The sequence below is a fragment of the Fusarium musae genome, chromosome 1 (assembly GCF_019915245.1).
Source record: "Fusarium musae strain F31 chromosome 1, whole genome shotgun sequence".
NCBI classification, from domain to species: Eukaryota; Fungi; Ascomycota; class Sordariomycetes; order Hypocreales; family Nectriaceae; genus Fusarium; species Fusarium musae.
In genome coordinates, this window is record NC_058387.1 from 5,424,775 (window position 1) to 5,452,154 (window position 27,380).

Sequence of the window (27,380 nt, forward strand, 5' to 3'; positions counted from 1 at the left end):
CCATAAGTTCTTGTAATTCATAAAATAAAAAAAATGTCTCTCGTTTCTCATATTTTGTGTTTCCGTATCGTATAATGTGTTTCTAGACGATAAACCCGAAAAGTTGGCTGAATCATGACCGGTTATTCTTGCTCGTTTGCTTGCCCTCAAGGTAGACGGCTGTATCGTTTAATCGTTCGTGGTGTAGCAATGCGCATGATCTTGGAAACTTTATAGGTCGGCCTAGGAGCTCTCTTCTCATCGAGTAAAGGCTCAACGTCGTCATGCAGCTCAACATATGTAGGCCTCTTTCCAAATTTGGTCTTTGCCCATGACCTCAAAGGGCCGAAGAGGCAGTCATGACATGAAATCTTTCTCTTATTCTTGGTGGTGGTGGTGGTGATGTCTGTGATGCATGGCTTGGAGGACATTGTAATTTTGATCTCTTGGTGCGGACTCATGTTGAAGAAATAAAGTGTCGTTCCGCTCAGCAGGTTTGACAGGTGATGGATTGAAGATAATGATGAAGCTGAATATGAAATGTGTTGAAGAAGCTGAACAAACGGAAATAGGTGGGATGATGCGCCCTTTTTCAGCACAGCATTGCAGGCACAGATTCTGCGAAAGATGTAATGATGCCAGAGGAGGCTGGATCCATCATTCCGGCCACGATAGCTTCAACGTAGGGCATGCTCGAGATTGCTTCATGCTGCATTCCATTAGTGGATCAAGGGAGACAAGGGACTTCCAAAAGGTTGCATCGCCAACCAGTAACAAGACAGAACGGCTAGCAGTTAAAAAGGTATGTGAGACATGAGTGGTTGGGTGAGACAATTTCTTCACATTGACGTCCTTTTGTGCAGAACTTTTTCAGCCAATATATCTAGTCTACTTCGCCAGCCTCCTCTGCCTCATCATCTTCATCATCGTCCTCATCGTGCGAGATGAATGGAACGAACCGAAAGTCCAAGAAGCTTCGCTTGCCACCTTCAATATCTACCATGAATTGCAGACTCAGCACCCCCTGACCATCCCCTCGTAAACTAACCTTAGTGGCTATCCGCATTGCTTCTGTTGAATTCTTGATAAAGTCAAACTTGTACGCCTGAGACCAGCGTTCCTGAACGTTGAAGGTTTCGAGAAGGTCTCTTCCACGGGCGAAGTCCACTCCTGAGCTTCCAAGATCTCCGACACCAGCAAGAGATAGAAATGGCGAGGTTTTGGTAGTTGTGATAGTTAGCTTCGTCGGAGCTGTTGGAGAAATCTCCGCCATAGAATCGAGTAGTGTTCGAGATTGCATAATGATTTTGAAGGACAGATCATTGCGGTCAAATGGAATATCATCAGGTATTTCTGGTAGATAGGTTGTCAATGATGCCGTTGTCTTAACGCCAGACTCCTCGATGGTGATCTTGAATGGATCACCCTCTTGGCTGTACTGCAGGGTACAGGTGCCAGAAATACCGAGAGTTTGGTTACTGAAAGCATCAGGCCGATAGTTCCGAAGATTGCTGCGATAAGGATCCTGGTCTGCTTTTTGTGCCCGTGTGGCTACATCTACGGCTCCAAAAATCTGGAGTACTTCGAGAACAGAAGATAATGAAAGTTGAAAATTAGGAAGCTCGAGCGGGTTATCGCCATCCTGAGCAGGGAGATTGGCTGTATATGATGAGAAGAGAGCTTTATCGAGGAATGCAACTCCTGATCATTGTCAGTTGTTATCTATCCCAAGGATAGCTGTCAAACTGACCTTGCATCACCCGTGCATGGTCAGCAGCGAAACGAACGCCATCCTCTGTAATTTGAACGTGAACTCTCGGTGCAAAGTTGATGCACCTGAGAAGTTGATACAGTGGCCTGGTCGAAGTCGCAACTGCGCGGAAGATTGGCTGAGCGTCTGGAGCCATTTCGAGATTGTGACTGTGATAGATTGAGGATAATGTGTGGATAAAAATACGAAAAGTGGCAGAAAAGCAATAGCCGCCTGTAGTAGCGCCTTCTCTTGATTGCTCCAACTATTTTACACGAAACCGATCGAAATGAGGACTTTTTGGGTATCTTAGACGTAGACTCCGACCGCACAGAACATATAGACCACTCCGAAGCTGTCGAAAGTAAGTAATTAAGACGATGATGGACTGTCGATGGAAAACGTACGCGATGGCGATGGAGGCTGGAATGCCTAGTACAGGTACGTTGACGAGTGTGCGGTCTGCAACCAGTTAGTAGGCAGGAAAACAGATGAGGGTCAGAAAACTCACTGAGGGCAAATACACCGGTGAGAGAGAATCCGAGGAGGAGCAAAGAAAAGGCGACCCAGAACTGGCTTCCTTTGCTCACAGTAGGGAAGAAGGGACTGCCAGCAGCAGCTTGCCAGACCTCATGCAGCGAAGAATCCATAGGCTAAATTGGAAAGAAGAATGGTTTGTGTTTTGGGAGAGCGTGTAGTAGGGTTTCGCGAGAAATTGACGTGTCGCGGTAGAAAGGTTGAGGTGAATGTGTTGACTTGACAAACTGCTTTGTTAGGAGAGGCTCTGGGGAAGCTTCATGAGCTTACGATGGCGCATCGTGTCCATAGACGAATAGGGTTTAGTGGACAGTTACCCCTGTCAGCTCCTGCCTTGAGCTGGAGGGTCCACATTGAATGACATAAGCAGTGCACGGACATTCTCGACGCGCCTCACTCCGCTGTCATGATACTCCATTCTATCATAACTCACTTGCTCCCTAATTATCTTTCACAGTTGAAGAACCCTACGGGACTCCTGTTGCGATTATGTCAGAAGAAAGTAAGTCTCATCAAATATGCGACCGCGATAACGATTGAAATACTTACAATATCTCACTTAGACGGCAAGCGCAAAGCCGAGGAGGAGCCATCGTCTCCTACCCCATCGAAGCGCATCAAGCAAGATGACTCGGCTGAGCCTTCGGAGAAGAAGCCGGAGATCAAGAGGATTCCTTTCCCCGAAAAGGTCAGTCTGCCTACAAACCTCATACATATATCATGTACTCATATGGTTGTTATAGCCCGCCGTCATCGAAGAGCGCAATGGCGAAATCGAATTCCGAGTAGTCAACAACGACAACGAGCGCGAATCACTCATCATCTTAACCGGACTCAAGTGTATCTTTCAAAAACAACTTCCCAAAATGCCTAAGGATTATATTGCGCGACTAGTTTACGACCGAACACATTTATCGATTGCCATCGTTAAGAAGCCCCTTGAAGTTGTTGGAGGAATCACATATCGCCCGTTCAAGGGTCGCCGTTTCGCCGAGATTGTCTTCTGTGCCATTAGTTCTGACCAGCAAGTCAAGGGTTACGGTGCCCATCTCATGTCGCACTTGAAGGATTATGTCAAGGCGACAAGCGACGTGATGCATTTCCTCACTTATGCCGACAACTACGCTATTGGTTACTTCAAAAAGCAGGGGTTCACCAAGGAAATCACCCTCGACAAGAAGGTATGGATGGGGTACATCAAAGATTATGAAGGCGGTACGATTATGCAGTGCTCGATGCTGCCGCGGATTCGATATCTCGAAATGGGTCGCATGCTCCTTAAGCAGAAAGAATGCGTCCAAGCCAAGATCCGCGCTTACTCCAAATCACACAATATCCATGCTCCGCCGAAGGAGTGGAAGAATGGAATCACCGAGATCAACCCTCTCGATATCCCTGCCATTCGAGCATCAGGATGGTCTCCTGATATGGACGAGCTCGCCCGCCAACCTCGTCACGGCCCCAACTACAACCAACTTCTCCACTTACTCAACGATCTACAGAACCACAACTCAGCCTGGCCATTCCTTGTGCCTGTTAACCGCGACGATGTGGCCGACTACTACGAAGTCATCAAGGAGCCTATGGATCTTAGTACGATGGAGAGCAAACTTGAGGCCGACCAGTACCTCACGCCTGAAGATTTCATCAAGGACGCCAAGCTTGTTTTCGACAACTGCAGAAAGTACAATAATGAGAGCACTCCTTATGCGAAGTCGGCGAACAAGCTCGAAAAGTATATGTGGCAGCAGATCAAGGCGATTCCTGAGTGGTCACATCTGGAGCCTGAGAGATAGAGCTCTCGTCCAGCTAGTAAACCAAACCCAAGGAATCGCATCCGCATCAAACTTCGGACATCTTCAGGCGGCACAACGGATGAGTAGTTGTTGGGATGTTATTTGTAATTTATCTGGGTGGGTAAAGTGTTACTATTAGCGAGGAGTTTCTGGATTCTGGTAGCAGTGTAATGAATACCATGCTTTACGTTACGTAGTCGTCTTTGAAGCTTGAAGTACATTTGTCAAGTCTGTAGCACCACCAAACCATCAAGCCGAACTGATGACATTTGATACTCTGTAAGCCGTACGAAGCAGATGCATACCGAAGAGGCTCAGAGTATCCTTTCGACCGGATTCTAACAAATTGTAGACCAACACCTTTTTGATAATCACCATAGATATTCGGAATGTGAGGCACTGCATGACAGCTGTAAGCCAGGCATGCTGCATGCCATGATTCTTGTAGCCCGCGCTGGTGTTACACAACAATGACGGGAAGGCCCACTACAGAAACTGTAGTTCCAAGACATAATACTATCATTGAATGATTATCTTCTCACAATCAAGTCATTTTGTCAACTATCAATCAAGATGCAACACGGAGTCCAACGAATTCATCGTCCTGCGTCAGCTCGATCATCGTTTATAATTAACATTCTGGGACACGAGCACTAACAGATGACTAGGATCTAGTGTCCGGCCTGATGGTCTAGCGGTATGATTCTTGCTTCGGGAGTGACATCTCAGTTCTCACAAGAGGACTAAAGTTTGCGAGAGGTCCCGGGTTCAATCCCCGGTCAGGCCCTTACTTTTTGCATGTCCCATCAAGTCTTTGGAAGAACCTCTTTTTTTTTGTTTTGTTTTTTTATCGCCCAGCTCAAAACATCGAGTTCAGGCTCGTAAGATTCCCAGAGTCCTCGAAGCTGTCTGTATGGACTGGTTGTGGTATTGAAGTAAGGAGGGCATCCAGCTGCCAGCCCACCCTGTAACACGTCCAATGTATGCTGGTAGCAATAACAGTTGCCAAGCACTTCTGTAATACATCGACATTAACGAAACTATACTCGAGAGTGTTTTAAGAACATCTTGACTGTAGAATTATGTAGAATTATGTCTTTGTTTGACGAAAAGATTTCCTCTATAGGCCAAGTTGATACCAGAAAGCTTACAACTGTACACCTGTGTCTTACATACGTCACAATCATAACATTCACTTGCGAATCTGATCAATATAGAAAACCCTTTATAAACAGGTATAAGTCGCTGGCTATCTATCAACAAGCCCGTATGATTCAAATGTGACCAGCACAAGCACCAAGGCGAAGAGAACCAGATGGAGAAAGCCGCCTCTATCCTTGCCAATCGAATCGAATGTCAAGCAACAAACATTCTATCAAACCGACAGATCCATAATGTTCAATTCCCATAAAAAAATAAATCATACAGATGTTGTTTCCCCGGTTTACTGTTTCCCAATCGCCAGACACCATAATCCATAATGTGGATAGCCAGACAAAGGAAAATGCAAAAAAAAAGTGGTGTGTGTCTTGTGTGTGCGTGCGTGTGTGTCTCGTATGGTCGGTTGCTTGTTGTCTACCCTTGAATGCCTGAGCAGAGACAGGGATGAAACATTGGTCATGCTTGCATTTGAGGCTGCGGCCGGGCGTGCGTGTGTCTGATCGCTGTGTTGGATAAAATAAGGCTTCGCCTAAAGTGACGAAGCCAAGAGGGTATAATTCGTAAGAAACAGCTGCTTTTCTTTGCTTGGTCTTTTTGTCTTTTAATTTCGTTTCATTTTTTCTTGTTCTTCTTCTTAGCTTGGTATTCAAGCATTGGAATTATCTGCTCGTCCTGAACTAGCATCGCCCACAGGCAGACGGAGATCTGAAAAGGTGCGACGTGTCCACGGAGCACGCCACTGCCGGTTGTCAATCAGGTGGCGCCGCAGGGAGGATGTAGAGCGCAGGCTCGATGTCTGTGGTTGCGGTTGCGGTTGTGGTAGTGTCTGCATCGGCGTCTGCGTCTGTTGGGGACGATTGGGGTCCTCTGACTGTAGTGTGCGGCGGAGGATGCGGTGAAGAGATTCGGGGATCTCATGCCATTGGCCAGCTCGGGCGGTGCTGAGCAAGCCTGGAGGGAAGAGAGCTGCAGGGACAGTGTCGCTGTCGTGAAAGATGTGGTCGTTTAGGTAGTTGATTTCACCAGATTCAATGGCGTTCTTTAGCCACTGCTCCCATTCCTCGTCGAGGACGGCTGAAGTGTCTCCGGCGTCGCGTCTCGCAACACCGTCCCTCAGGCGCTCGTTCAGTTCGACACCCACACTATCCAGCTCGTCCTCGCTCTCGACCTCCATCATTTCGTTGTACAGATCGTCAATAGCAACGCCTTCCACCTCGACGGACTGATCTCGGTTGGCGCGGGGCAGGTGTTCGATATCGGCCCAGTCCGGGAAACCGTCGGCGGTGGTGTCATGAATAACATATCCCTGCTCCTTCTCGTACTTCTCCTTGGCCCATTTTGTTCCCTCCCACTTGGTCAAGCCTGCGATTTCGGCTCCGGTGAGTTTGAGGCTGTCGAAGGCGCGGAAGAGTCGTCGGTGCCATGGCCAGCGAGAGAGACGAATGCGATGGGTGTGGTGAGTGTAGTCGAGGCCGGGGTACTTGGCTTCCTGGGTGTCGAGGTGGCCGTAGAAAGCGTGTGTTTCCTGACGAACCTCTGGGATCAAGTTGCGTTGGAGTAGAGCGTGGAAGTTCAGAGGGTCGTTGCTCTTGGGACGAGGGAACATGCACTCGTAAACGAGCTGATCAACGGGACGGCCCTTCATGATGGCGGTGGTGAAGTAAGGCCGATGTCGGACAGGTTGGTTAAAATGCGTCAAGGTTTGTCGAAGAGGCTTTAATTTGTTGTATGACAGCCGTTGCTCGAAAAAGTTGGGAGTAGAAATATGGTCGTTCACGTAATCTCGGTTGAGATGTGTTGTCGATAGTAGTCCTTTTGTACGAGGCAGCAGCGTGACACGTATTGATGAGGATCAGACAAGGTAAGGCAGGCAACCAGGAAGGATGAAAAGTTCAAGTGAGAATCTCAAAACCAGGCTGAGCGAGCGAGCAGTGGGATTTGTATGCTCGGGCGTTCTCGGCGGGGTGGAATCAGGCAAGGAACGGCAAGGCCGAAGAGGCTTCTGCGACAGAGAGATACGATACGATAGGTGTTGCTAGAGTTTAGCAGACTCTCTCGTTGAACCCTGAAAGTAAATTTGAGTGTAAATTACACCGTTGTAAAGAAAAGAGGGGAGAGTAATTGGTGAGACCAGAGAGGGAGGTGACAAGTTAATATGGATGTGAAGGATGGCATGGCATGGTATGGTATGGCATGGATGGTATGCTCATGTATTGGCATGCATTTAATGCATTGGAAAACACTCTCTACCTAGTTAATAACTCCACGGCGTCGGGAACTAACCCTCCATCTTTTTTTTCCCTTCAGGCGACGGCGGGTTCTTTTTTTTTTTCTTGTCTGGCGCCCCTCCTTTCTATCTTGGCTTGGTGCCAACCTAAGGCCCCTAGCAGGTGTAGGCCAGGGCAGCCCCCAGCCCCAGGGACCAGAAGCGGGCTTGAGTGGTGCCAATAGCATCCCCCATCGGGAGCCTACAGGACATGGACGGGTCATTTGATAGGCTGAGGATGATTCTGAGGCCGGGACCTAATGCGCCTGGATTAAAGCTCAACTCTCAGTGTGTACATGAGTTGTAGGCGGGGGCGTGTAGAGGGATGGAGTGTAAGCGGTCTACATTGTAATTTGTAGGTCAGCAATTCTGTCTCTGTCTGTCTGTGGCTACAAAGAACCAGGACCTATTAGAATTGTGTAACAGTCTGTTTGTTATTTGTTTTTGTTCTGTTGTTGCTGTTGGATCTATCAATATTACATACCTAGCCTATGCATACTCGCAGTATTCTAGGTAGTCTGCCACTTGGTCATCTGTTGGCCATTGATTCCCTTGTCCATGAACTGCGTGTAACCTGTTCGTTTCAACGCTTGGACGAATGATATTGCAGGCATTAAACAGAAACGTCATCAGAGAATCTAGTATTTATCCATCGTATTTACCATTTGAGGGATATATATCTTTGTATCTATCTGATACAAAGAGAGGGTTTGTCGCACAAAGTGCAACAGCTCTCTCACTCGATGGCACTTTTTATACACCCCACCAGCTGACCACATACAATTGTACATTTTGCAGACCAGGATGGAAATGACTCTTCAACAGATACTTAAAACTCAAAACCTCCTGTAAATCTGATCACCAACACTAAGTACTTCACTAAATTCACTGTTCTCGTGGTTGGTCGTCACGAGATTGGCCCAACAAAACCCAGAAATCCGCGAGTCACGCGTAGAGAATGATCCTTTTAGCTCCACTACAGAGTACATCTCTCGATTATCCTCGTTATCTCCATCTCATGCGCCTCTGCTAACGTGATGTGATACGTATCACATTTTATCCGCTCCCTCGGTTATCACTAATGCACACTGCCTGTTCTTTTTTTGTCATTCTCAGACCGGAACGAACCCGGTGCGGGCCGGCCATGATAAACTTCGATAACTAAGTAGCATGCACATGGACGAGGGATGGTGTGCTATGCTGAAACTCGCACTCAATTCAAGCAATTCTGACTGTTACAGAACTCGAACTTCAGGTGCAGGTTGGGGAGACTTGTCAAAGCTCTTCATGGGCTCAAGACCCCATCGCCCAAACATGGCGGCGTCCTCATCCCACCCATTGCACTCCGTCGTGAGCATCTTCTCGCCTGTAAAGATAGCATTCGCACCCGCCATGAAGCACAAGGCCTGCTTCTCCTCCGACATGGTCTTGCGACCCGCCGCGATGCGGATGATGGTCGAGGGCATGATGATTCGCGCCGTGGCGATGGTTCGCAACATGCTCGTGAACTCAACCATGGGCCGATCGCCCAGCGGCGTGCCCTTTATGGGCACGAGGGCGTTGACGGGGAAGCTCTCCGGGTGACTTGGGAGTGTCGACACGGTGTGAAGAAGACCAACACGATCTTCGCTGGTCTCGCCCAGACCGAGAATTCCACCTGAGCACACCTTGATACCAGCGTCGCGCACGTGGCTCAGCGTCTGTAGTCGCTCGTCGTAGCTGCGTGTCGTGATGACAGACGGGTAGAACTCACGACTAGTGTCGACGTTGTGGTTGTACGCCGTGAGGCCCGCGGCCTTGAGCTCCTTTGCCTGCTCTGCATCGATCATACCCAGCGTCACGCAGACCTCCATACCCATGCCCTTGACGCCCTCAACCATAGCCTTGATGTTCTTCAAGCTGTTCTTGCGACCGCGCATATCCCTCCATGCGGCGCCCATGCAGAATCGGGTGCTTCCCTTCTCCTTGGCCGTTCGCGCAGCTGCTAGTACGCTCTCGACACTCTCTACTCTCTTGGCGGGAACCTTTGTGCCTTCTTGGTAACGGGTTGACTGGGCGCAGTAGGAGCAGTCTTCGGTGCAGCCGCCTGTCTTGATGTTCATCAGAGTGCAGAGTTGCACTTCGGCGGGGTTGTGCCATCGACGGTGTACGGTGCTCTAAGAGTTTGTGTTAGCCATGGTGTTGCTCTGTGAGATATGCCCATCAATTGATGTCATCATTGAACGACGACCGCAGTCGCAATCACGATCGAATGAGAAGAGATGTCCTTACAGCTTGGTATGCTAGCTCAAGGGCAGGCTGGTAGTAAATGGCCGCAATCTCCTCCTTGGTCCAGTCATGTCGAACCTGAGTCGCCGTGACAGCTTCCCTCAGAATCTGCTTCCTCTTCTCAGCTCTCTGCTTCTCGATCGCTTCATTAGTTCCAGCGGGAGGAAGAGGCGGCTGCGAAGGTCGAGGATGGAAGTCAACAACTGTTGACATGGCCCGGGAATGCTGCCATCTCGCCGAAGCGGGGAGACACAAACGGTTACGGGGTGTAACCTGTCGAAGGGCCCTGAGACGGAGAGATGTACCGGGCTTCATTGTAAGAAATTTAACGATGAAAGGAATGAAAATAGAGAATGTGAGATGAAAGAAGTGAGTGAATTGGCCAAAGTCAATCGAGAGAGGGACAGCAGATTAGCTGTGAGTGAGCTGCAGCAGCATGAGGCACTAAACCAAGACAAGATGTGTACTGTACAGTAGCTGTGTACAACACCATGGACTAAATCGAAAGAGCTCAAAACTCTAACATTATGAATGGGCCGGCTCTTGTTGGTGAGCTCTAGGCTATAGCTACGCCTCACTCACTCATGGCCCCCCCCCACGGCCGACCTCGGTCAGTCTCCGGTCCTAAACACAGGCAATTACATACAGATACAAAACATCCATGCTACAGCTCTCAACTCTTGGGGATGATGAATGCCCCGGTAGTCTCGGCTTTCGGGAGCTTTTCTAGACTGTTGAATTACCATGGAATACCGTCCTAAGCCGCGTACCGAGATCCACTAGAACCTGGCGATGATCATCTACGACGGGGGAAGGGATGCAGATGAGAAATGGAACCATATGATGTAGCTCAACAGCCTTGACTGTTGAACGTAGATCATAATACCAGCCTACGCCTTGCGGTTTTATGTCTCTCGGGCACTGTTATAAAGCTGTAAAGTTGAGGCTCCATCTCTCGGCCCGCTACCCGTGAACAACGGCATTCATTTTGTTGAAGAAGGAATCTTGGCCTGCTACGAGACCCCTGATGGCAATTCGACATTTCTCGTTGGCTCGCCTAGTGAGAGGGGTTTTGGAATTTTGGTTGAGGCTTGGTGAGGGGCCAGACTGTGAGGAACCCCTGTAGCTTATAACCCCGGAGAAGCCCGCTCTGGACCGGCTTAGCTACCGTGATCGCGGCACTTTAATGGAGCCATGGCGTAACCGTGGGGTTGCTCAGTGGAGGAGAGGCTGTTTTGGTGATGCTGAAGAGAACGACTGTTGTAGGACTAGATGTCAAGAAAGTGAGAGTAAAGGAAGTTGATAGGAATAAATGCTCATTGCTCTGTGGAGTATATGTATTCATAGTCATTATCTCCCTCAGTCTATCCAGACGCCATATTCTGCAAACCCTATATCTCGTTATATCCAAGATAGATCCATATGAAATCCCAAAATGCTCAATATCGCTCTCAGTGCTCAACACTTGACATCCATGCATACCAATCTCGGTATTAAATCCATACTCCAGATCAAGGGTACGCCGGCTCAGCATACCGTCTCCCAGACACCCCAAGGGGACTGGTCCCCCGCTCATCAGGCGGCATGCGCTTCTCCCATCTCTTCCTCTCAGATCGCGGATCCCATCCGGGATAGTCGCGTCTTCGCTCCGCATCCGCATGGCTGCTAGTCCGCCTCTCCATATCCGGTCGGCGCAGGTACCGATCACGTCGTTCTTCTTCCCTTTCCCGGTCAAGTTCCCGCTGTCGACCCCTGCGTTCTCGCTCGCGGTCTCGTTCCCTTTCTCTATCTCGCTCTTCACGTATCCGCCTAGATCGCTTGAGATCTTCGTCGCTGGACTCGGCTTCTGAGGAAGCTCCTGATATGTCGGAGTAGCTTCTGCTGAGGCGAGATGGAGGAAGTCGGTCTCGGCTTCGGCGTCCGCGGGACGAGTCGGTGTTGTAGGATGGGGCTCTAGGCGGGTTTCTGGTGCGATCTGGGTTGCTGCTGAGTCCGTTGGGGAGAATGTTTGAGACTTTCTCGGTCAGCTTTTCTCGTAGGCTGGGGCTGTGCGTTGATCTTCGGCGGGTGGAATCGTCTGAAGCTCTCCCATCTGCGCGGTGAGGTCGGAATGTTGGGGGTGGGTTGCTAGCAACAGGAGGCGGGCGATCATTCGTTGGTGAATATCGACGAGTCGTCGGTGAAGGCGGGCTTGCTTCAGGTCTTCTCTTTGCACGAGGAGGAACCGGCTCATCATCACTAGAGTCTGAAGAGTAGTGCCTGGGCTGACTGTGTCGACGAGGCGGCGCGGGCCGCTTCGCATGAGGGTCTAGATAAGAACCCGGGGGCGCATGCGGTGCATGTAGTGGTACGTCCGGCGAAGGTTGCTGATTATAATCGGAGAAGCTTCGTCGTCGGGCATGTTCGTCAGAGCGGCTGTTGTACCTCTCAGGTGAAGGTCTGGTTGGTCGCCCTCCTGCATGTCTGCCCGGCACATGATTGTACAACGGTCGCTCAGGCCTGGCTCGGGTTCCAGCAAAAGCACTCCCTCTCACGTGGGAGTAGGCGAACTTGGGCTCTGGACCTTCAGGGGGTTCACCAGGCCCCGTGGGATCTCGTGCTTCTCTGTATGCCTCCCTCTCTCGAGCGTTTGCTTCTTTTCGTAACTTCTCGGCGCACGACTTGTGCCATCGATCCACCTCGGCGTCGGCTTGGGTTGGGAATACTGTTGGAGGTAGGTCGGCTGGAAAGTCTGCGCCTGTCTCGGGATGTTTTAGCTGCCAGTTCTTGACGGCGAACTGTAAGAAAGGAACGTGTTCCTCGGGACCGAGAAGGATCTCGAGAGATTCCCATCGTGAGAAGCCTCGAGCGGTAAGGGCGGGTATTGAAGGTGGTGCGAAATCGTCGTCGGTTGGCTGTAGTGTGTGTTGACATCCAGTAACTTGCCAGATGTATGAGATGGACTCGTGTGGCATTTCAAATAGAGCTTTAGACGTTAGGAATATGTCGCACAAAGCCGCCATGGAACTTACAGTCATAATCGCCTCCAACAGCCTTATAGAAGGCGGCAAGCTTTTCCGGGGTAAGGTGACAAACGGTTTTATCGCCTATCTCGAGTATCTATTATGACGTAAGGTGGTCAGTATGCGATCGTTGGAATATTGACAATTTTTGCAACCAAATGGTTAAAGAAAGGGAGCGCGCATACAATATGACGACTAATAGCTCTTAATAGAGCATCTAATAGCTTTGACGGGCTTTTATCCTTCTCATACATATACGAATACTCAATAGCCGGAGGCGGCGGGGTTGACGATGTTGCGCCCGGCGGGGCTTCTGTCTTTGGAGGGGCCACCATAGTTGAAGAATAAGAGGTAAATAGTGAGGTTAAAGATCAAGGTGAGAAGAGAGGTTGTCGAGAAAAAGATCACGATGAAGGCGCGCTCACATCCAGGGCAGATGGCGGGGAAACGTGGATGGCGGTCAGCGGATCGATATCGATATCCAAGACGGACAAGATGTAATGATGCCGTAAACGAGGACGATGGTGCATTCGACAAGACTCTTTGAGAAACAACGGAGGGAAATAAAAAGATAAGACGACGATAAAAAGTCGCAAAAGTGCACAGTAGCACAGACCCGATCAAGTCCCGTTCAGGTTCAGGTTCGGGTTGGGATCCAATACCTTATATGAGATGGAGCCCAGCTGATGAATGAAATGACAATGACAACCTAAACTACCTGAGTCAAAGGGTAAGGCAAGGCAGGGCAAGGCAAGGCAATGCCAGGCAGGGTTGACCGGGGTAGACTTGGCGAAGAAGTGGGCAGAAGGACGAGGATCGTTTGTATTTAGGTAGGTAGGCATTCAAGGGGAAGAGAGGGAAAAAAGAGCACGAGCACAGACAGGAACAAGGCAATGATAAACAAGGCACAAAGAGACAAGAAGAGAAAGACAAGAAAAAAAGACGCTTGCTACTGCTGCTGCTGCTCGTGAGAGTGAGAAGTGAGAGGAAAAGAGTTGGTTCCATGATTTGACTGGTCTCTTACATGGATGTGCCTGGGAGACTGCGGGTGGCTGACAAAAGGTTGCTCACTAGCAGATACTCTGTGCAGTATAGCACAATAAGCAGCTGACTCTTGTATCATCCGAAGCTACCTACGGCACAAGCTATTTGCATATTGGTCTTTTGTTTCTTCAATCTCCTTGCTACACTGCCCTTTCTTTGTCTTGTTAATCATCTCTGCGGTGTTTATAACTATCCCGTCCCCCATCGGAATATACAATAACAGCGTTATGTACTTCCGAGAAACAAACACAACGCATCATGAACTGACATATCATAACGCAAACAGACATCATATCACATAGCAGCAACCCTTCGCTGCCGGCCCCTCGTGGCCTGACACGTGCATCACTGTTGTAGGCGCCCCGGGTGATCCCTCCCACGAGGAGCAGGCAGTACAAAAGTCCAACAAGTCGAAATAGAAGTGGATTCCTTCACTTTTCATTTTTCGCAACGGTCTACGGCTGTGTAAGGCAATCTAAGCCCATGACACGAAAATAGCTGTTTTCAAAACCTGGTTGGTTCCCTCTTGAGGCTGAGCTTACTACTGTACTGTACTTTTTTGCTTGTGTCGCAGAAACGGTGTGTGTGCTGAACACCCCACCGAGATCTGTGAGATGATTTGGCATGGGCTGAATAATCTCGAAGATTCTTACATGTTCCCTCAGCGTCATTTGAGGCTGATAGATCAGTTTTTTCGGATATTTTTGTAGACGGGACGGAAGGTATGTACGACGTGAGAATGAACAAGCATCTTGTGAAACAACATGGCACTGATGTCATTGTTTACTCGAGGCCAGGGGACCATTTTTAATTGACAGCCCAACCAAGCAAGTCTGATCCGAAAACCCGGAGCAGAGGCGGTTGAGTCGCTGATGTAGGGTAAGCCACTTTGTCGTAGGGCAGAACCAGGGTTGACTCCACTAACTCCAATGAGGCAACGGTCATCTCCAATTTCATCACGTACTGTTTCGTTGGCCTCTTCTTCTGAAAGTTGAGACAAGCAATTCCGAGCTTTGTGACGTCTTTGTCTACTTCTTTCACACTCCTTCTGAAATACTTCTTTGTATAATCGCTGAGCTTTGATCAACTTCTCTTCTACCTTATTCTTGGTAATACAGAATCAGACCACCATGGACGCCCTCAAATCAGCCATCACCCCCATCACGCATAACCTCCCCGCGCCGATTCGCGACTTGGGCGTTTCCATCATCGGCGAGACCTGCTACAAATCTCTCCTTCTCGACGTTAATATCGAGGATGCCGAATGCATCAAGTTTGCCGTCTCCAAGGCCCTCGGCATCGGTATCATCGCCGCTTCGTCCATCGTCAAGGTTCCCCAGATCCTGAAGCTCATCAACTCCAAGTCCGCTGAGGGTGTATCTTTCCTTTCATACCTTCTCGAGACGGCGTCGTACATCATCTCGCTCGCCTACAATTTCCGAAATGGCTTTCCTTTCAGCACCTATGGCGAGACTGCCTTGATCGTGGGACAGAACGTTATTATCTCGGTGCTTGTTCTGAACTACAGTGGCCGTGCTAGTCTGGCTGCTGTGTTTGTCGCTGCGCTTGCTGGAACTGTTGCTACGCTGTTTGCTGAGAATGTTGTGGATGCGCAGACTCTGAGCTACCTCCAAGCTGGTGCTGGTGTTCTGAGCGTTTCCAGCAAGCTGCCTCAGATCCTCACCATCTTCCAGCAGGGTGGCACCGGTCAGCTCAGTGCTTTCGCTGTAAGCCGATTCTATTTCCCTTTCGAGTTCATAGTTGCTAACAATAACTTAGGTCTTTAACTACCTGGCCGGTTCTTTGTCTCGAATCTTCACAACCCTCCAGGAAGTTGACGACAAGCTCATCCTCTACGGATTCGTCTCCGGCTTCGTCCTCAACGCCATCCTTGCTCTCCAGATGATCTTCTACTGGAACGCTCCCTCTGAGAAGGCCAAGGGCAAGCAACCTGCTGCCCCTATTGCAGCCAAGCCTGCTGTTCTGACACCCTCTTCCTCTACCACTGCTACTCCCAAGAAGAGCCCTACCACTCGCCGACGTGGTTAGATGTTCACATCCGTATCGTGTGGTTGCGTTTGTTTTATAGACTCGATTTGTCATACTCATTTTTAATAAGATCACTGTTACGTGCTTTGGCTTCATGATGTTTCATTATGTGATTTTGACATGTATTTGTCGTCAAATGTTACACGAAAACGTGTGATGCTAACTACCTACATAAACGTGTTGCACAAACCTTACCGATGATGCTATTCGAAGCAATGGTGCAAATGGTATTCCCCCTTTTATGCTGTCCCAATTGAACGCCGTTAAAATAACCCAAAGTATCGCTAATCCTTCTTCCATTACCCAAATCCATACAATATCCAATCAAAACATTGATGCAGTAACTTTATTCCATGTTGCACGTGAAGGTCGATCGTTTGGACCAGCGCACTGCAGACAGCGTCGCTGTTCGCCAAGGTTGCTCACAGAGCAGCTGAAGCAAACATGCTTACCACAAGCACCGCACGAGTGATCCCCGTTGTCGATACCATCGATATCCATGCCATCATCACCACTGTTGAGACTAGCACCGCAATCGTCGCAGTTCGAGGGGGTGAGTTGTGTTTGGCTTAGGTTGGTTGTCGGAGCTGAAGGCGCCGAAGAGATGTTCCAGAACCGGTGGAGAGATTGTTGGTTTGATTCAGGTTGAGTAGGTTGAGGTGGTGTTTGTATGTTCTCAGATGGAAGTCCAATGTGTTGATGCTGGCTCTGCGCAGAGTACAGCATGTTGAGAGTACGTTCTAACTCAATTAGCATATATACAGTGCAGGCTTTATATATCAAAACTTACGATGAATTGTCTCTTCTGAAGGTCGATTATCGCGAAATCGCTTCATGGTTCGACTGTGAAGGTGAATGGGCGTCGATGCCATGATCGCGAAAGGACTGGTAATGGAGTTGCCGAGTCGAGGAGGAGAGTCGAAGGATGAGACTGATGAGGGAGAGGCACAGAACTCAGAGACGGATCGCTTGCGCTTGTGGGCCATTTCAATTATTAGAAGGATAGATTTTTGAGTGGATAAACGGGAATCGAAACAATTAGAGTAATGTTACAATGGATGTAAATAGAAGATGAAGTGAGATAGATCAACATCTTTACGGGAACTGAGACGAGACTGAGACTGTGGGGCTCAAGTTGGCTGCGCGACATGACGCGCTTAAGTGGTGACGTTGGACGCGTTAATGGCCCACGCCCCAGGTTCTCCACCTTCGTTTCCCTTTATACAGAGAGAACCAAGCTACCTAGGTATTCCTGAGCAATGAGAAAACATGCCGGCGACAGGGGGAGATAATGATTGCGGGAGTACGGAGTATGTAGTATAACTTAACTCCCAATGTAACATAAGACCTAAAGCCCGTGACTATCGGCTTAGACAGTTCGAAGTGCCTTGTTCTTTTCCATTTCCTGGCTATTAGCACTGTACAGCACAACCCCTTATACACATTTCCCAGTCAGGACGCAAAAGTCACGACACATTTCAATTGAAATCTTGTTATACGTTGTTCTGTAAATTCTTTCTCTTCACTGGGTGGGTAGTCGTGTACACCCTGTGGCACAGTGATGTACAGTGCGCGTACCGTAGGTATCAGAGAATGATCCTCATGTTGGAGGGCAGCATCTCAGGCTCGTAGATCTGCGGCTGAGAGATGCATGCGTACGCATACGCAGTGGCTCTCTCTAACGCAGGCGCCTTATACTGTTTCTCACCTCCCTTCTCAGGGACATAGCATTTCCCCGCCTCGTCCGAGCTATGCATCTACAGTACACACCAAGGACTTGCACTTTAGAGCACTTGTATGGATGGACATTGCTGGCTCTTTTTATCTACGGGTACCTCTGGACAATGCGCGCCTCGTCAATCTATAAGAGGACTTGAGTTAGTTGTCGAACTTACTCTCCATGGGAAGTCTTTGAACCACACATCTATCTCCAACATGAACAGTCTTTCAACTGAAGAAATTGTGACTATCCTTAGTACAATTCCAGGTCTATTGGTATCATGTCTAAGTGCTTGGTTCGCATGCCTTGCCCTTCAGCGCCGGCATGTGGCCCGTAACGACATTGAGACCGCTACTATCGAGTTTATCATTAGACACATCGATGCAACTCAGTCAAAGTATGAGCACTGTTCTTGTTTGCCAGGTTTTCTGCATCTAATCCATCCACAGCATTGAAATGCAGTCCTTCCATGAAACCTCGACCGAGATCTTACTTCTAAGCGAAAATCTACCCCAGCTGCCACCTGCGATGCACCGAAACATTACCGGAGAAGGGTACAGACGGATTGAAGTCCTACCACCAGCACGAGTTGACCTGCAAAACAACTTGCAGCGCCCAGGCCCAGTTGCAGCGTGACAATATAAATGAATATCAGTCGTCGTGCTTTTGGGATCAGTTTGTGTCAGGATAATTTCTTCAGCGTATATGTATATCAAAATCGGGGTGTGCAAGAACTCGCGCGAGTTCCCCATGTACAGCCTCAATCACAGTCAATCATTCTTGCAATCAACCAATCAACACCTCATGTTCACACGGCGGCCGGTTGATAGCCCCAACCAAATGTTATCCGCCTCCAGGACCCTTTTTTCTCCCTATATACTAAATATATAAGACGAGGGCCCATATCTGTGCCTCGAGATGTATATGAAAACCATCCTGCAAATCTTACACTCTTACTCCAAACAACTTCGATATCCTTCGGCTTCACAGTCTGTTTTTCAGTATGGTTCAATTATCAACAGATGCTATAGTCACCCTTGTCAGCACGATACCTGGACTGATCATCTCTTGTCTAAGTGCCTGGTTCGCTTACCTAGCACTATATCGAAAACCCATCCCCCCGAGTGACGTCGAAACAACCGCAATGCTTTTCATGATTCCAAGGACATCTCATATTCCCCCTAGGTTCGCACTCATATTTCAACACTTTTTCATGAGTTGAGCCTGACTTGTTTGTCCTCCAGTGCCTTGTCCCACCCAGATTCACAGAGGACATTGACGAATTGTGATGTCCTCCAGCTACCACCTGCAACAAGTCAACAATGTATTGAAATGAACCACTCTCGAGTGCTTGCACATGCTGAGCGTGTATCATAATCTTTTAATCAAGAATGCGATACAATTTGAGAACGCGCTGCTTTTCAATGCTTCAACATGGGCCGCGGTGCATACGACACAACTGGTGTTCCCAAGCCACTGCCCCTCACCAGACGAGGCTTTCTCACTCGGCTCACATACACTCATCAACCAATATGATACAACTGTTACTATGAGTCAGCTCTCGGATGAATTGATTGCACTCGAATGGACCATGACCAACCTGCAACGACACATGAGGAACCTTAGAACGGATTCATCCACCTGAAAGCCTTCCTCACACGAGGCCACTTCTTGGACTGATACAACTTATACGCAAAGAACAGTCCAACACACGACACGACCAAGCCAAGAGTGGAATAGACGATGGTGACAATTACTTCGGTCGACATTGGAAGGGATCCAGCAGAGAAGTGTTGTAAGGGACAAAACCGATAGACGAAATCGGGGTGTAAAGGATGTAAGAAATACCTAGACCTCGGGACACAATAGATCATATTTGTATGATAACAGTAAGGCTGCACTACTCCGTACTGTTGATTGAGCTACCGGTCGACTTTCTCTTTCTGTATCCTCCAGGCTTTCATCAGAGCCGTATTCTTCTTTGGGGGCCCTTTGCCTCGAGGCTGTGCTGCAGTAGTAAGTGACACGAATTGCACATCTGCCCTCGTTTCTGGTTACACAGAGCGACACACGATTCTAGGGGAGGCTAGGGCGAGGAACTACAGGGAATAGGCTTTGATGGTAGAGCAGCGAATTTTGATGTAAGCCGTTCTGCTGTTTTCCTCACCTTTGGGGGGGGCAAGACTTTCATCTTCTATCCTAAGGAATTAATAGATTTAGGTAAGTTACGTATTATTTAAGATGATTTATTATAATTCAGTGTTACTTAGGTAAATCCAGTAGATATTTAGACTAGGTCACTGTTATGTTTTTGTTGTTGGTGGAAGGGGGTCCCGAATAATCGCATTGCTTGTTATAACTACCTAACTAGGTAGGCATCCTATCTCTGCTCTCTGCTCTCTCTCTTATTATTACTCCCGAGGGTAGACCAGTAGACATTGATCATACGTCATTCCGAAAAGCTCTTGCCACGTACTTTTCAAGCCCTCAAGACGGCTTGGATCTTGACCTATTTCCGACAGTGACTCATTTCCGTACTCCTCTTTCGTCTTTTCAACAATTGCTTTGCAGGCGCTGGCCGATTCCTCGACCTGGTGCAGTATGTAATCGAAAAAATCCTCGATGTCAGCTAAGACCCTCTCGATGTTTTCTGGTGTATGTATAATCTCTTCAGCTAAGTATGTTTCAAAGTGAGCTGCACGTAGATAAAGGCGGAATCGTGTGTATCTACTCCACAACAATCCGGCCCCGGTCTCGATTTCCTCCTCTTCCTTGAATAATTCGTACCATTCATTCGAGCGTGAGCGTGTGAGATTAGCCCGGAGTTCGAACCACCGAGGCATCTCCCACTCGAGGCAAGTCTGGTCCAGAGGGCGTTTGAGCTCGAATTTGGCAACCATGTTGTCCGTCAAGATTGCCATTGACAGCCGAAAGTTCACTATCGTTGCCAACAAGCCTACCCTGGCCCGACACTGCAACGCTGTCTCCCCAGGATACGGGTCCATGAATTGTAGTATTCTGTCCTTGACTACCGTGGTACCATCTGTGTCCTTGGGACCTTGTCGGAGCCAGAGCGCAAGCTCGTAGTGATGGTGTTTTTCCAGTATTTCTTCTTCCTTGGAAATCCGGTAATCCATGACGTCTCCTTCGTTAAAAGCTTGCTTGATCAATGTTCCGTCCGCGGCGGCTGTTTTGTGGACATCTTCAAAAGCCCTCGTGTGTTCATCAAGCTGTGGTCCTAGCAACGAGTAGACATGGACCCCGGGAATTGTAGAAAATATGCGCATGGCTAAAGTCACATCTCGGCCAGGCGGCAATTCGTTAAGAATCATCGTAGGAGTGATAATTGCACCAGGGGCTAGGAAGTCCTTGGTGCAATCCATATGGCAGCCGATTGCAGGGTTTCCAAGGCCGTAGAGGACAATGAGGATCTCGGTGGGTAGAGATGTTTCCTTTGCTTTATCACATGCCTCTCGGATATGCAGAAGTATTCTGCCTATCATCTCGCTTGAGTAGGTATAGACAAAACCGTCGGTCCTCTGGGGACTGAGCCATGTTTGATGGCGACCGAGTTGGGCGAGGCGTTTCTGGTCCATGCGGGCATCATTCCACCAAAATTGGTCCGTATCAAAGCCACTGCCTTCATCATCGCGAGGAATCACTCTACAAGCCCCAATGATGATGGTTGTATTGTAGATCTGAGGTATCCCTGTGGCATATTTGATTTGACGCATGATGAGTGCCCGTGGTATGTCTGTTGTCTGATAATAAAAGAAATGATGTTGTCCAATGTAAAAGAAGATACCTTAGGGATGAAGAAAGTAGAAGCCAAGAAGGGTACCAACTTTAAGTAGTCGGTACCTAAGGTATCTAAAGGCATCTTTTCGGTCTGGCGGCAATTCGCTGAGCATCATGGAAGGAGTGATTATTGAATCAGGGTCAAGGAAGTTGGGGCAGTCAAGTGTGATAAGGAATGGAAGGAGTCCTACTGCCTAATACACTTGCTGCCTTCCGTGGTCATCGGGGGCAGACCTGACCTTAGCTGGCTACATCTGAAGAATGGTTACCCTAAGTAAACACTAAACTCAGCAGAAGATATCCTAAAGCTTACCTGAGTATTTTTATTATTTAGGATAAAATCCCAAGTATTCGAGAGGCTGTCTATTTTGTCGTCCTGGCCAAGCCACAACGGACACTAAAAGGAACCCGAGGAAGCTTCCCTATTCAGGAAGACGCAGGATTTTTGATTGGTTCTTGGAACTCACCCCAATCTTAGATATCATCCCATTCGCTCGTTCTGACGAAACTAACTACCTGAGCTTCTAGGCTCTAGGTTCTCTCCACCGGAATAAGCTCTCAGCCACAAGTCTCAGCTGCAAATAACACTTCTTACATCATCAGTTTTAAACCCAGATCTAATTTACACGTTCGGCCTTATGAACTATGAGATTTGGTAATTGGGGCCAAAAGACGAGAGCTATATAGTAAGGGAGTTGATGTTCATTAGTTAAAAGGCCCGCTTAGTTTATCCTGAAAGCATATACGCATTTTTGTCACGCAACAGTTGGCTTCACGATGAGGCACTGAACAAACTTTTACCTCTCGTGCTCAAGATCAAGCTTTATCATTCTGCCGTAAGAGAAAAAGGTTGTTTCAACCCACTGGGACTTTCAGCATAAGTAGGCTCTCATTTCTCCCCACCATGTCTGTTCTGTTCTGCCCATCGTTCAACACCTTTGTCATCACAGACCCCTTTTTGCACATAACTCGACTTATACATCATGTCGCCATGTCGAAGGAAGAACAGTCATCATCTTCCAGTCAAACGACTCCTCCAGCCTTATCAGAGGCCTCTAGCGGATATGTGTCTCCGCCACCCTACGAGTCACCTGTGCTGTCTCGCTAGCCTACGCCAGAGCCAGTGCATGTCATCGTCGAGCCACTAGAAATGCCCTTCGACACAATGCCTGAAGAGGCAAAACCGCGGAGGGTACGGAAGTGGGAACGTATCAGGCTTGTCATCCGCCTTGTCTTAGTTCTTATCCTCGTCGTGTTTCTCCTCATGACTATACCTCTGGTCTTCAGCTCCTTGTCCACACACAAGGGTTGATTGTGTAAGTCTACCAAAGGGAGAAACTTCTGGGGTGGTTCTGACATTTTGTGCAAGCATATTCAAGTCAGGGATGGTTAAGTGGTGGAGTCCGATCTTATCTTCCATCTGCCTACCCAGCGGTCATAGACACTTCACAACAGGGGGGTTACTGGAGTCAGGCGGCTTGTCAGACGGAAGTAGGCCTTCGCTGGATAGGATCCTCACATGTTCGACTAAGATCATATCTCGACAACGCCTCTTTGGGAGCCTTTCCTAAGGCATGCTTCCATAGCCAATGATTCAAGATTTTACCTCATACTCTGGGAAGCTACTTCATACCTTTCTTCTTCCAGCTCTCTTAAATAATAGACCTGTTCAGAGTCTTATCCTAAAATTCCTAACTTACAAACTGCTGTTTAACCTGTTATATAAAAACTCAATAATGAAACTTTTTGACAATCGAGGAAGAATCATGGTGGATGCGCCATGGAGAGGAAAATATCGAGGTTGTTATCTTTATGATGATTTCCTTCATGATCAACGCAAATTCCCATAATGAATTCACCAAAGGATATCCCTACCCAGATCCGGTTTCGATTGATGAGAGACTACTGACATGATTCTGACATCAAGTACAACTATATGGAGTCAAGGCCAGCCCAGCAGTCATGGAAACCTCGGCTAGGATAAAATAGCTCGACTCTCGCTGCTCAACAGCCTCATCATGAGACCCTTCGACTATATCTAATGCTCTAAATTACTCTTCGCGCTTCTGTGTGTGGTAACTTTCCCAATAAACAGCCAATATCCCAAGGGACCCAAATCATTATATCAACATGTATAATCAACCGGCCGACAGAGGTAGGGGGGAGGAGGCCAACTAACCGGCGACATGGATCGATCCTACATATTATTTAGACTCTTGACGCCTCCCAGAGTGCTCTAAATTTTCCCTCTTTCGATTCCAGAAGCTGAGCTGGATGGCCATCCTCAACTATAGTCCCGGCATCAACCACAAGCACCCGGTCGAAAAGTCCTTGCTGGGTATCTACGTTAACCTGCCGTACGCTGTGTATTTGAGTGATAAATTCAAGTCTGTGAGTAACCATGATGACCGTGTACTCGCAGAACTCACGTTAGATAATCCTGTGCATCAACCCTTCTGTCTCAAAATCGACAGCAGAACTAGGCTCATCGAGTAGGAGAAGCCCACCTTGGGGCGCTGGTTCTGACATGGATTGCGCCTTTGCTCTATTTCTCAAGACAGCACGAGCGAGACCAAAAAGCTGCCTCTGACCTTGGCTAAGAGCATCTGAGTCCAGAGCCGCGGTCAAATCTGCCCCCTGTGCAATAACCACATCCCATAGATTGAAGTCCTCTAAGACGGACCTGCACTCAGCAGCATTGGTTGCAAAAGGCTCCATATTCTCCAGCCATGACGAGCCTTGGGGGAAGGAATATGGTATCTTGTGGCACAGCGAATATTCTCTCGCGCAAGATCGGGGGATCAACATTTTGAATGGAAATGCCATCGATGGTGATAGCATCCTCTCTAGTATTGCGGAGCGGTCTGAGCATATGAAGAAGTAGTATGATGGAAGATTTCCCACTAAAATATGAGAAGCATTGTGTTAGTGATTGCTTAGTTCATGACCTCTTATCGACAGGATTGTGCATGTCAAGTAAATTGCTTGATGGTTATACACACCTTCCTGTACGGCCACATATGGCCACTTTCTGACCAGCCTCGATATGAAGATTCAATTCCCTGAGTGATAAGGACTTTTCATTTACTTGATCGTTTTGGCTGCTTTTTGAAGCCGGGATCACTGTCCAGCGATGGAGGCTCAGGCATGTCATAACTTGGGCCGGATGATTGAAATAGATTCTCCCCCGAAAGGGTTTGCACAATGGCCGCGGTATCTGCTGGGTTGACAAGCTGGGGGTCCAACCAGTCGGTCAAAGACTCATCAGATGTCCCTGTAAGTTGCACATCGCTCCCTAGAGGTAGGTCGCTAACGAACCAATTCTGCCACTGCGACATCTCTGTTGCCTCAGTATTAGTCGTACAGTCAGTATTGCTGAGGCTCATCAAAAGGCTGTGTGCATCCGAGCCATCAAATCTCGAAGACTCTTCCGCTGATCCATTACAAGCCATTCCACCAGATGGGCTCGTTTGAGGAGGCGTCAAACTCCCCCTTGTATGTTGCACCGGCGATCCTGATGGTCCACGCTCTGTATCTCCGTCGTTAGCTTTCCAGCTTGAGCTGCTATATAAGCATTCTATCGACGATTTCTGCTCTTCTGGTTAGCTCGGGCTGAGATGACTATGTACCATCTTGACGGGAATCTGACTTGGCATTGATTGCAAGGGTTTGTGCCATTACCTAGTAGTCATAAGAACCATAAGCTAGGTACAGTACAAAGCAGTGGAGGAGGCCAAGCAACTTACACCGGACTTTACGACGCTTACACGACTCACACGCGCCACGACGTCGTCTAAATCGTGGCTTGTGTCTCGAATTTGCGCTAATCTGATTATCTGTCACAAACACAATGGACCCCGCCATCGCAAAAGTTGATGATGAAATAAATCACAGATGATACAAGTAGAATAAGATATAAAACAAGGTCTACGAAGGGTCCTAGAATTAAGGCAGCTTTATGATTTAACATGATGGCCAAGGACACAGCAAAGTTCAATGTTTTGTTCGGATAACACGGCAGTTTCTGTTAGGTAGACTAATGCATGCAATCATCAACATGCCCTGCACGGTACTTTAGTCGACATAACGTAACATCATAGCGAGCGCTTATCACGGCAGACGGCCCGACCCCTAGGCTAGTCCCGCTGTTACTTCAAGATACAACCCAGCAAGTGGAAGAAACACGTTTTGATATGGAGTACTTGGATGGATAATGGTTGAACTTGACGATATACCAGATGCATCACACTCAGCTACCGATAAGACTTACTCGGTAATAGGGTCTATTCCTATTTTCCATCTGCTTGCTTATCCAGTGGTTATAGGCACTTTACTTGGAAAAAAGGGCGTGGTTTCTGGAGCCAATTGACTAATAGGACAGTATTCAGCGTTCACTGGTGAGGAGCTTGTGGATGGAGTTATATGAGCTTTTATGCTTGCCTAGGATCGTGTCTGGGAGCATTTCTTTTGGGCATATTTGATCTATTATTCTTCTATATATTTTTTAGATAACTTAGTTCATTTTAGACTATAGTCCTACGCTTCTGAAGTTACAGATTTCACTTTGACCAGCTATATAAGAGAGTCTATAATAACCATTTGAAGAACAGTATTAAGCACGATACTGAACCAGAGATAGACTAAAGACGAAAAATCACACAGAATCGATACTTTCAAATGATGTCTTTAGCAATCCTCCTGAGACCATAAAACTTGAAATCCTCCGCCCTAAGGACGAACCACAAACTTTCCAATACCCCCCTTACTCTTCAAAGTCTTCTCACAGCCCTTCCTCACCTCCTCCAAATCATCCATGTCCACCGCTGTGTGAACAGCCTTGACCATCCCCTTAGCCACCATATCCGCCACAACCTCCATGTCCCCTCGAAGCCCTGGATGTCCCGATATGAACTCATACTGAATCCTTGTACCGCGCAGCTTCCACGTGTACCAGATCTGCAAGAAATCAAGGACCCAGCCAAGCCATGTGGGGAACTTGGGACCGAGCATTTCTGCCATGACTTCACTTTTGGGGATGCTGGCGATGCTCATGAGGATGCCGTCGGTTTTGAGCACGGAGATGCTTTCGTTGAGGGTGGAGAATTGGGTGCTTATCGCAAAGTCGACGGTGCCACGGCCGATGAGCTGTACGATGTCTTGGGTCTTGTAGTCGTACAGCTGAGTGACCATTCCGGGGAGATATTCTTCGACCAAGCCCATCTTTGGCGTCGAGACTGTTGAAATGATCTTCTCAGCACCGAAATAGTTCCTCGCGATCTGGATGGCCGTGTTGCCAGATGCACTGAGAGCAGCGGGTATGTAAACAGTCTGTCCTGCGAGACTATCCCTCCCTTGAAGCTGCAGTCCTCGCTTGATACCCTGATACGCAGTTACTGCGAGAGCTGGGACAGCAGCTGCTTCTTCAAAAGAAACATGATCCGGTTTCTTGTGGAGGAACTGTGGCTCTGTCAGGGCATATGTCGAGGCCCAGGCTGCAGGGGGTCTAGAGAGATGAGGTTTCTCAAACTCCATGCCGTAGACTGCATCTCCGACCTTGAACTCTGTGATCTCAGAACCAATCTCTACAACTACGCCGGACCCTTCGATTCCAAAAAGGATCGGAAAGCTGCGACATATATGTGAGTTTGCATTATGAGTGAAGAGTGGTTGTCGACTTACGAGGCCTTGTAGAGCAAGTCAAACTGCCCAGCTGCAAACCCTGTTTCGCCAGTATTGATGGCAACGGCTTTCATACGCAGAAGAAGCTGATTTGGCTTGGTGATTTTGGGTATAGGCTGCTCTATGACCGTGTACTCTGCTGGGAGACACTTCTTTGGTGCAACAAGAGTTCGAGTGGTAGATGGTAGTTTTGACATTGTGAGGTTTGGTATATGTCAGTCAACCAGAAGTGAGAGAATGAGTGAGTTTGGATTCATGATATCGACAGCGGACGTCCGGTCTTTAATCAGTCCATCAACATGCCACGGCGGCGTAGGTCGGTGTCTCGGCG

The 27,380-nt window shown here is 48.3% G+C and overlaps 9 protein-coding genes and 1 non-coding gene across 10 annotated transcripts; 3 read left to right on the forward strand and 7 right to left on the reverse strand.

Annotated features, from left to right (window-relative positions):
- Positions 1 to 862: 862 nt before the first annotated feature.
- Positions 863 to 2,379, reverse strand: J7337_001625 (uncharacterized protein; the record flags this gene model as incomplete). Its single annotated transcript, XM_044819363.1, has 4 exons — positions 863 to 1,680; positions 1,730 to 1,899; positions 2,137 to 2,191; positions 2,241 to 2,379. 4 exons carry the CDS (start codon positions 2,377 to 2,379, stop codon positions 863 to 865), a joined length of 1,182 nt encoding a protein of 393 aa, XP_044687065.1.
- A 376-nt stretch (positions 2,380 to 2,755) lies between these two features.
- GCN5_1 (histone acetyltransferase) lies at positions 2,756 to 4,062 on the forward strand (the record flags this gene model as incomplete). Its single annotated transcript, XM_044819364.1, has 3 exons — positions 2,756 to 2,768; positions 2,830 to 2,954; positions 3,010 to 4,062. The coding sequence occupies 3 exons, from the start codon at positions 2,756 to 2,758 to the stop codon at positions 4,060 to 4,062; spliced, it is 1,191 nt and encodes a 396-aa protein (XP_044687066.1).
- A 680-nt stretch (positions 4,063 to 4,742) lies between these two features.
- Positions 4,743 to 4,849, forward strand: J7337_001627. Its single transcript has one exon. It is a non-coding gene; the product is annotated as a tRNA-Pro (tRNA).
- A 1,020-nt stretch (positions 4,850 to 5,869) lies between these two features.
- On the reverse strand, positions 5,870 to 6,868 carry J7337_001628 (uncharacterized protein; the record flags this gene model as incomplete). The annotated part of the gene is made up of 1 exon (XM_044819365.1): positions 5,870 to 6,868. One exon carries the CDS (start codon positions 6,866 to 6,868, stop codon positions 5,870 to 5,872), a length of 999 nt encoding a protein of 332 aa, XP_044687067.1.
- A 1,856-nt stretch (positions 6,869 to 8,724) lies between these two features.
- On the reverse strand, positions 8,725 to 10,072 carry J7337_001629 (uncharacterized protein; the record flags this gene model as incomplete). The annotated part of the gene is made up of 2 exons (XM_044819366.1): positions 8,725 to 9,645; positions 9,761 to 10,072. The coding sequence occupies 2 exons, from the start codon at positions 10,070 to 10,072 to the stop codon at positions 8,725 to 8,727; spliced, it is 1,233 nt and encodes a 410-aa protein (XP_044687068.1).
- Positions 10,073 to 11,268: 1,196 nt separating this feature from the next.
- Positions 11,269 to 13,094, reverse strand: J7337_001630 (uncharacterized protein; the record flags this gene model as incomplete). Its single annotated transcript, XM_044819367.1, has 3 exons — positions 11,269 to 12,722; positions 12,769 to 12,856; positions 12,945 to 13,094. The coding sequence occupies 3 exons, from the start codon at positions 13,092 to 13,094 to the stop codon at positions 11,269 to 11,271; spliced, it is 1,692 nt and encodes a 563-aa protein (XP_044687069.1).
- A 1,839-nt stretch (positions 13,095 to 14,933) lies between these two features.
- Positions 14,934 to 15,852, forward strand: J7337_001631 (uncharacterized protein; the record flags this gene model as incomplete). Its single annotated transcript, XM_044819368.1, has 2 exons — positions 14,934 to 15,530; positions 15,583 to 15,852. The coding sequence occupies 2 exons, from the start codon at positions 14,934 to 14,936 to the stop codon at positions 15,850 to 15,852; spliced, it is 867 nt and encodes a 288-aa protein (XP_044687070.1).
- Positions 15,853 to 16,176: 324 nt separating this feature from the next.
- J7337_001632 (uncharacterized protein) lies at positions 16,177 to 16,838 on the reverse strand (the record flags this gene model as incomplete). The annotated part of the gene is made up of 2 exons (XM_044819369.1): positions 16,177 to 16,592; positions 16,643 to 16,838. 2 exons carry the CDS (start codon positions 16,836 to 16,838, stop codon positions 16,177 to 16,179), a joined length of 612 nt encoding a protein of 203 aa, XP_044687071.1.
- Positions 16,839 to 19,983: 3,145 nt separating this feature from the next.
- J7337_001633 (uncharacterized protein) lies at positions 19,984 to 21,306 on the reverse strand (the record flags this gene model as incomplete). Its single annotated transcript, XM_044819370.1, has 1 exon — positions 19,984 to 21,306. One exon carries the CDS (start codon positions 21,304 to 21,306, stop codon positions 19,984 to 19,986), a length of 1,323 nt encoding a protein of 440 aa, XP_044687072.1.
- A 4,792-nt stretch (positions 21,307 to 26,098) lies between these two features.
- J7337_001634 (uncharacterized protein) lies at positions 26,099 to 27,246 on the reverse strand (the record flags this gene model as incomplete). The annotated part of the gene is made up of 2 exons (XM_044819371.1): positions 26,099 to 26,996; positions 27,050 to 27,246. The coding sequence occupies 2 exons, from the start codon at positions 27,244 to 27,246 to the stop codon at positions 26,099 to 26,101; spliced, it is 1,095 nt and encodes a 364-aa protein (XP_044687073.1).
- Between the last annotated feature and the right edge of the window lie 134 nt (positions 27,247 to 27,380).